The sequence below is a fragment of the Cystoisospora suis genome, assembly GCF_002600585.1.
Source record: "Cystoisospora suis strain Wien I chromosome Unknown contig_6083, whole genome shotgun sequence".
In the NCBI taxonomy this organism is placed as follows: domain Eukaryota; phylum Apicomplexa; class Conoidasida; order Eucoccidiorida; family Sarcocystidae; genus Cystoisospora; species Cystoisospora suis.
Window position 1 is genome coordinate 1 of NW_027158872.1, and position 9,283 is coordinate 9,283.

General features: G+C 42.3%; 1 protein-coding gene across 1 annotated transcript; it reads right to left on the reverse strand.

Annotated features, from left to right (window-relative positions):
• Positions 1-9: 9 nt before the first annotated feature.
• Positions 10-9,261, reverse strand: CSUI_009809 (pseudouridylate synthase; the record flags this gene model as incomplete). The annotated part of the gene is made up of 8 exons (XM_068069918.1): positions 8,447-9,261; positions 7,483-7,718; positions 7,076-7,249; positions 5,547-6,309; positions 3,552-4,717; positions 1,851-2,456; positions 1,103-1,207; positions 10-90 (listed from the first exon to the last, which is right to left on the reverse strand). Coding segments are annotated over exons 1-8 (3,267 nt in total), but the record flags the coding sequence as incomplete, so codon positions are not given.
• Positions 9,262-9,283: the final 22 nt, after the last annotated feature.

Below are 9,283 nucleotides of genomic sequence, written 5' to 3' on the forward strand. Positions count from 1 at the left end.
TCCTACCGCACGGCTGCTCCTCTCCCCCCCCCCACTTCCACTGTGATGTGTCTGTTGACTCTTCGATCGCTCATCTTCTAGTTGCTGAGCCTTCACACACGCAAAAATCCCAGCTTTGCATGCGTATACACGCCACGTAGTAGCCAGAGAGATAGAGAAAGAGACAAAGAGAAATAGACGTACATATACATATGCATGTCTACATCTATATATTTGTGTATGGATAGATAGGTGTAAAGGAAGGAGCGATACGCTGGACGCAGTGACAGGTAGCTACAGGAGAAAAGCGTTGATCTGTCTACGTCGATGCATGCATGTATTTAGATAGGTCGATAGATACATGCAGTGTGAATAGCGCGTATGGCGATTGTATTAAGATACTTCAGCAGTGTAGGGTAGTGTCTCTCAAAAGAGAGAGAGAGAGAGAGAGACAAGGAGAAGAGGGAAAAAATGAACAAGAAGAGGAAAAGAGAGGGAAAGAGCATTATCAGTCTCTCATATCTACAGGGTGATCTATAGGTGTACATATATATATATATAGAGAGAGAGAGTTTTGTATTGTATAGAGGATTTCTAATGCTTTTTAACAGCACGTTCTAGTTTCTATATCGAAGTTCAGACATCTATTCACATCCGTAGACATCTCTATAGACATCTATATGTACCTGTATATACAAACATGAATTGGCAGAGGGCATGCATGATATGTAGCTAGATACGACAGAACATATGACGCGAAGAGAACTAGCTAGATAGACTAGAGCCGAGTAGATACTTCTACCATACACAGTCTCTCTCTCCTTCTCACTTAGCTAGCGAGGTAGTTAGCTAGCTAGTTACTTTTACATAGCAGCTGACTGGCTAGCAGATGGTACGTACGTCTACATCTGTACGACTCTCTCTCCACCTTTATGTAACGCTTCATACATAAATCTAACGACGTCCATATAGAGACGACAGATACCAGAAGTGTCGATAAAGAGAACACCTCTCTTTCTTCTCTTTTTCTTCTCATCTATTTGTGTCTCTCCATAAATACGTAGATACCCCACTCTTTCTTCTTTTTCTTCTTTTTTTTTTTTCGACGAGTCTGTAGGCTCACCGTGGTCAGTTGCTGTTCCTGGGCGTTAGCTAGAGCCGTATGAAGTTCCTCAATCTGAGAGAAGAGATTGCGAATCTTCTTTTCATATTCATCTCTCTCAGCGCTCTGTAGATACACCCGACCGCCAGATCATAAGGAAAACAACAGAAAGACGAGAAACACTCCTGTCATAGTCTCTTCTTCTTCTTCTTCACAAATTCTCTTTCTCTTCTTTTCTTCCCTAACGCTGAAGAAACCTTTTGGTCTATCTCTTTTCATCCTGATAGGAGAAAGTTTCAACAGCCCTCACAATCCTATGCATGTAGATCCACATATCTATGTAAAGACACCTATTCTACATATATGCTTACAGGGAGACATCTATATATATACATGTATGTATGGACAGGTACACTTGGAGAGAGAGGAGGGGGGGTCTGATCTCGATGCTTACCTACCCAGAAAGGAATGTGTAGGCGAAGTGATTGTACATACACTTCACACATACAAAGTCACTTCTTTACATCCACATCTTCCTTCCTTCTATCTTACCTATAGACCCACACACATCCCCATATATCCATACACTTATCTATCTACTATGTAGTGGTCTACAAATCTATGCTCTCCCTATACATATATACGTATATAGTTAGATACATATATATACGACCGTCTATCAGAACCCCACCTCTATAGAGATATATAGGTCTGTCTATCGGTGTCCGCTTTTATATGTGTGTCTTTGCTATGTGAGAAAGTTTGGTACCTCCTTGGAGTCCAGAGCAAGATGAGCTTTGAGAAGTAGTCGTTGCTTCTCCTCGTTCTTTCTTTCTAGATCTGAAATTCTTTGAAGTAACTGGACCATACTCTTGCACTCGTGTGTATCAAGAGCTCCTCCTCCATGTGAGGTAAGTCTCTTCATTCCTATAAGATCTTCTATCTCCTGTCTTGTCTTGCTGTCGTCTTCTTCTTCTCCGGTCATAGGTAACCCCTGTGCCACTCGAGAGAGAAACGCGACTTCTTCTTCTCTTTTTCTTCTTGCTTCTTCATCCTCCTCGTCTATAAGCTTATCTCTTGCACTACGAGAAGGCGTTCGAGTGATCGTTGTTGATGTGGATGGATAGCCACTCTTCTTGCCCTCTACCGACCGGGGAGAAGGGAGAAGAGACCGCAAAGACTTCAAACGTGAGGAAGATGAAGAAGAAGAGGAGATACTTCTCTCTGTCATAGGGAGAGGGAGAGAAGAAGGGAGATGGAGACTACCAGCAGAAGAAGAAGAAGGGTGAAGAGCTCTCTTTTCCTCTTCCGATATGGCATTGGGATCAGTCAAAGGAGATGACAAGGTCGACCGAGGATTCACAGGAGGCAAAGACTTAAAGGCAAAAAAGAAAGAGGGAGAAAGAAAGAAAGAGTGAGAAGAAAAAGAAAGAGTGAGAAAGAAAAAGAATGATTCAAGAAGGATGCATGTGACACATATGTGCCTATAGATAGATATCTATATGTAGACATATGCATGTACAGATGCGTGCATGCTACTTTATGGATATGTCTTTATGTAGATAGATTAAAGATATGTAGATAGAGTAAAGATGGAAGTGATGTGCATGAGAGGAAGGATGATAGGGAAGATCGACTCATATTATCTATCCTGTGAATGGAAAAAACATAACGCATGTATGTGCCAAGCTACCTCTCTATATGCACATACACATACAGAGATATGTATTTCATATGTATATACATATGGAATAGATGGAAGAGATACATATATAGATTGTATGCTCTACGATGATGTATAAGGACGTATAAATAGATCGTGCGAGGAGGCCTTCTGATAGACTCTCTTAGTAGTGACAAGAAGACTCCATGCATATACCCCTCATAAGAGCACCAACAAGCATAGGCCTTCTCATATGACATATCGTAGCCTCTAGAAAAAGATATGCTCCTATACGTCCACATATATATATATATATACATATAGACATACATGAAGAAGCATACCCCCTTCACATACGTACATCTATTCAGATATCCACCTCTCTCTCCACAGCTATATACATATATATATATATGAATATCTGAAGGCTACATGTACCTGTCTATATGTATATATATAGGTATGTATAGATATATCTGTAGGTATGTAGATATGCCTTTGTGCGTGTGTGGAGAGATCTTTCCTCTTCCTCTTTCTCGTTCGTCGTGTCAGAGAGACCTTGAAACCGTCGTCTCGATGGATGTACCCTAGCTTCTCTTTGGAGAAAAAAAGAAATAGAAGAAAAAGAAGACACTTTTCTCTCTCTCTCTCTCTATCTATCTATCTTCACCTCTCAGGAGCAGACTTCATTCTTCACATTTCTATGTATAGATACATATCTATATCTATATATGTATATATGTATATCAAGCAGGTATCGTTTCTTCTATTTCATTCTTCTTTCCCTTTTCATTATGTTCTTCTTACCGCAGTTGTCCTTGCTTCTTCAACTTCGATTTCTTCTTTTCTTCTTTTTTCTTCTTCTTCCTTCTTCTTTCTCAATTCTCTCGCCTTGATAAGTTCATTCACAGGAGCTGCGCCTGTTAATCCATTAGCAAAGGAAAGTCTCTTCCCTCCGAAAACGCCGTCGATAGCTAAGCTTCTTCCTTCCTCATCCATTCCATTTGGCAAAGAGATGCGATGAGATCTGCGCTTTCTTATTTCTCCTTCTTCTTCTTTTTCTTCATTCTTGTCAAAGCACACATTCTCATATGCCCCTTCATTAAGTTCTCCTCTCTTGTCGTGAGGTGTATATACACCTCGGACTTGATGCGGAGTCACAGTCATCCCTGCAAGATGCCTTTCTCCGTCGTTTCTCTCGGATTTGAGCCCCTCTCCAAGACCTTTCTCTTTCTCTTCTCCTTCTTTGGTGGGTCCCTCTTTTCTGTCCTTGTTTGTGATATATGAATAAGATGACGAGATTTCAGCTGGAGCGCTATGACTGAATGAGGAAGCATTCTCTTTCTCTCTTTCTTCTCTTTCTTGTTTCTCTCTTCTTCTTTCTTGCCGTTCAAAAGAATCTTTCTTCATGAGCGATGATTCCTCTTGAAGAGCCACACCGGGAGGAGAAGAAGCAGAAGGTGACGAAGAGGTCGAAAGAAGCGTTGAAGGGCTTCGATACTTCAAGCTTGAAGGGAGAGCGCTATCAGAAGATGTCTGAGCCGGAGGTAGAGGAGATAAAGAAGAAGAAGAAGAGCCAAGGACACCTGAAGACGGCGGAGGTCTTCTAGCCGATACTGGACGGCCAAAAGAAGAAGAAGAAAGGATGGATGGATGAAGAGGAGAAGGAGTAGAAGAAGGAAAGAGTGACGAACGCATGCGAGTAGAATCTTTAGTATAACTTCTCTCTCCCTCTAAGCCTTTAGTAAGGAGAGGATGAGACCCTTGATAGGGAGAAGGAAGGGGAAGGGGAGGAGAGGGAGAAGGAAGAGGAGAGGGCTGATAAAGCTGAAAGGTATGTGGAGGGAGGAAAAGAACAGAAGATGAAGAAGAAGAAGGTAGGAGAGAAGTCGGCCCTTTGAAGAAAGTCTCGTCGCTTGCCAAAGACACAAGCCCCGAGTGGAGAGAGATGGCATCGTCATTATCCTCCTCATCTGAAAGAAAGAAGAAGAAAAGCAGGAGAAAAAGTGCCAAAGAAAGAGAAGATGGAGATGAAGAAGAGTGAAACAAGATCCAGAGAGACCAGGTAGATATCGCAGAGGAGATGGAAGAAAGAAGAAGAAAAAGAGAAAGAGGAAAGAGAGCTATTGCAGTCTATATCTTTACACAAGAAAGAAACGAAAAGAAGAAGAGAAGAAAAGGCCTGTCTCTTTCTCTGGTATAGGATAGGAGACTGCTTTAAAGAGAGAGAGAGACAGAGGAAGGCGAGGTCGGAGGAATGAAGGGAATTCTAGAAGAGGTTCGAGGCCAAGAAAGACCTTTCTGCTGTCTACCCGCCTATCCATTCCTGAGATATCTTCTATCAACTTACCTATCCACTTTATTAATCTATCTCTCTGTCTGTCTTTGACTAACTATCTACCATCAATCTATCTATCTGTCTTTGATCTATTTATCTCCCATTGATCTATCTTCCTCTCCTTGATCTAACTATCTACCTTCAATCTATTTACCTGTCTTTGATCTACCTGTCTGTCTTTGATCTATGTTCAATCTATCTTCAAGCGACCTACCTATCTTCAATCTATCTATCTATCCTTAGTCTATCTAGGTACGCACGCCTGAAGGAAAGGAGACAAACCGGGAAGTGCCATGCAATCCATCTCCCAAGAAGAGACAAGAGAAGTACCGAAAACGGTAAGGAAAGACAAGGGAGGTAAAAGAGAAGGAGAAGCAGAACGAGACGAAGAAAGAAAGTACGTTAATCTTCATCTTTCTTTCTCACTCTTTCTTTCCTTCTTTCAGTCATCTTTTCTATCTCACCTCCGGCTCCGTCGCCTCCTGTAGCACTGAGTAGAGTCCAGGAGACAACGAAGGTAATTGTGGCTTGGGGATCTTCACACCTCTCTAAAGGCAACGTGAATCTCTTCTGATAAGACGATAGAATCCCTAGAGGAGAACCTCCTTCTCTTTCTTCTCCTTCTCCCCCTTGTTCTCTCTCCATATGCACGAATTGAGACAAGTCGAGCTGGCACTCCCCTAGCACACAACTCCGACTTGATGTGGTCGCGAACCTCGTGGTGGAGACGGCAGAAGAAGAAAAAGACGAAGAAGAAAAAGATTGAGAAGAAGGAGGAGCTCCAGAAGCGAAGAAAGAAGAAGAAGAAGAGTGTTTTTTTTCTTCTTCTTCTTTTCTTCTTCTTTCAGATGAAGGAGGCTGTTTTGCCTCTTCGCCTCTAGCCGTAAATTTTGTCGACTCTTTGTTCGATGGTATTTGACTGGGCATTGTGAAAGATTTTCTCCTAAGAATTGATGTCTTCAAATTGGCACGATGAAAGGAAGAAGAAGAAGAAGGAAGAGACGATTGAAGAGAAGAAAGAGTCTTGATCTTAGAGAAGGATGGCGAGGTAGTGGGAGAGACAGCAGAAGGTTCTGCACTTTCTTTCTTCGTCTTCGATTCATCTTGGGCCAGAGGGGGAGAAGTGGTGCTATCAGGGACAGAGACAAGGGGAGGAGAAGAAGCCTGGCTATGGCGAGACGTAAAGGAACGAAAGGAGCGACGGCCTGTCTCTTGAACTTCTACCACCTAGAAAAAGAAACAAGAAAAGACAGATTAAAGACAGACAGAGTAAAGATATATAGATAGATATAGATAGATAGATTAAAGATAGATAGATTAAAGATAGATAGATATATAGATAGACTGAAGACAGAAGAACGGGGGAGAAGACGAGAAGAGATTTGATAGACGAGAAAGATACAAGAAGGAAAAGACAGAGGAGTTCAAGAAAGAAGTGAGAGATGAGAAAAAGAAAGAAAAGACGGGGAATAGGGAAATCGATAGAGAAAGGCCTGTCATGTGAATTCTTATAGATAGAATAGAGACATAGAGGCCTCTCTATATTTAGCTTACGTGATAGAAAGAAGAAGAAAAGAGGTGTGAAAGTAGCCTCGATAGTTCAGTAGCTACCTAAGGCGTTGTCTCTAAACAGAGGAGCGCTTGTATACCTATCTCTAAGGGGTCTGCCTATCTCTCTACCTATGTATCTCTTCTTCTTCTACACGTGTATCTCTACAGTTCTCTACCTACGCATGCACCCCAACAAAAAAAACACAAACACTGCTTGGCCTATAAAGTCTTTCTAGAGAAAGAGAAAGAAAGAGAGAGAGGGAGAGAGGGAGAGATAAATTTTCTCTCCCAATTCTCTTCTCTTCTTGAACTGAAAGCACTCTCTCTTCTGTCTATCTACACTGCCCTAAACTCCTTTCTTGTACATATATATACCTATTCATCCTATCGATCTATTTATATCGATATCTATATGTCTATCTTTCCTCTTCATGGCTTTTACCTGTAACTTCGATATCTTTGGTAGGTACATAGATGCACCCCCTCCTTTTCCTCCTCCTGTTGTTGCTGTGGGTTCCCCTTTCTCTTGTTCTTCTTCTTCTTCCCCCCCCCCCTTTCCCTCCCCGCCTCCCGAGGAAGGTCTTCTTCTTCTTCGTCGCTTGCCCTTCCTTTGCGACTGCTCCCGGGACCGTGAGAAACGTAGAAGAAGAAGAAATAGATTTCTTTAGACTCCCCCCCCCTGCTGTACTGACACCCCCGAGCTTACCCGCTGACGAAGAAGAGGCTTTAGAGCCAAAATTCTTCTCACCCTTCTCTCGAGTGTGTTTCCCCCCCTCCTCTTCCTCTTCTTCTTCNNTTCACTCCAAGAGTCGAATTTCTCCTAAAGGAGAACTTCCTCTGCTTACGCACCCCGAAGCTTTTCTGTGTGGATTCTTCTTTCTTCTCGTCTTCTTCGCGGGGATCTTTTCCTCCCTCTTGGGTCTTTGTCTTCGCTAAAGAAGAAGAAGAAGAGGAGGAGGAGGAAGATCCATTTTTATTCTTGAAGAGAGTGGCGATTAACACAAGCTCGTGTTCTCTAGAGAATTGCAGATCGTTCTCTCCTGGAGACACGACGAGAACTTCACGTCCGCGACATCTCTTGGGACCTGCAGACAAAAGAAGAAGAGAAAGAAGAGGGAGATTAGATACAGCGTGAAGTGTCTCCAGGATGAGGATGGTGACGATCTATATCGATCGTAGACATTGAGAAAGAAGAAGAGTCGTAAAGAAGAGCGGAGGAAGCAACCCTCAGTCGACCTGTCTTTCTCTGTAGAAAACAACAGAACGGATCGATCAAGATCTCTTCTTCTATCTAACGAGACATACATCTGTACGTATCTATATATGGATATAGGAAAGTAGCTATACGTATGCTGCATATGCAATGCTATATATATATATATATATCGTTAGTAGACGTATGGGGGATGTTACGCGTGAAGAATTATGGAGTGGAGAAGAAAACTTTTCATCTCCTTCGTCCTCGCATACCACTCTCAACCTACTACTAGCACTACTACGAGCACATCTACACCTCAACAATATATATATCTCTCTTCATATATATACATGTATATCTAGATAGACATATATACATCTTCGTATATATATATATATATATACTATCTATATCCCGATGTCGTGTGTAGATAAGCGGGTCTGTCTACAGGGTCACTCGTCTCTTCGTATATCTGTCTGCGAGTGAGTGTACATACACACTTCCATAAAAAGTGTCTAAAGCACATACACCCCTCCCCGCCTATATGTCTATCTATCTATCTATATATATATATATCTTTATATGTTTCTATGTATGCATATATGAAGGACGGACCTCGTAGCCATTCAACAGTGGCGAAGATTTTGTCTGGCTTGGAGTGGGAGTAATGGAGAGACTCGACAAGGAGAGAAAAACGATACTTCTCACTCTCCTGTCCAATATGCTTCAAACCTCTCAACATACGCGACATACTGCCCCTTAAGCCTATCTTCTCAAGAAAGAAAAAGAAGAAGATGGAGAAGAAGAGAAGAGAAAGAAGAGAGAGAAGAAGAGGAGAGAGATAGAGGAGTTGGTCAGAGAGGGGGTCTAGCGTTCTCTCGTTGGCTTCTTTGCATGCAGACAGAAGAGAATCGAAAACAAGCCTATACAACTCATTTCTTCCTTCTCTTCTTCTCCTTCTTTCTTTCTGTCGAAGAGATACTTATCAGTAGAGAGATGTAAGACTTTAGGAGGACGGAATAGACTTGAAGAAAACTCCGAGAGACGTGAAGGGGGAGAAAGAAAGAGAAATAGAAGACTGGTAGGCCCGTCGCCTCCTATGTCTCGAGGTGTCTCCGTAGAGGGATGATAAGAGACATGGCCTAGAGTCATCTAGAGACTGAGAGAGACTTATGTGGCACGCATCTATCTACCTTGCATTGCTTATGAAGGCATCCCTCCCTGCTTCCATCGCGATATAGATGGCGTGAGTTCTTATCTTGATCGATAAGAGATCTACATGGAGAGAAAGCAAGAGAAGAGAATGAGAAAGATGTTGAAAGAGACCAAGAGAAGGGAAGATGAAGAAGAAAGGGAGACAAGAGAAGAAGACGGCGAGCGACCTCAGGAGAGAGATTCCCACACATATATAAAGAGAAGCTCGTCAGTTGGATGAAAGGCCAGAGAGAGACT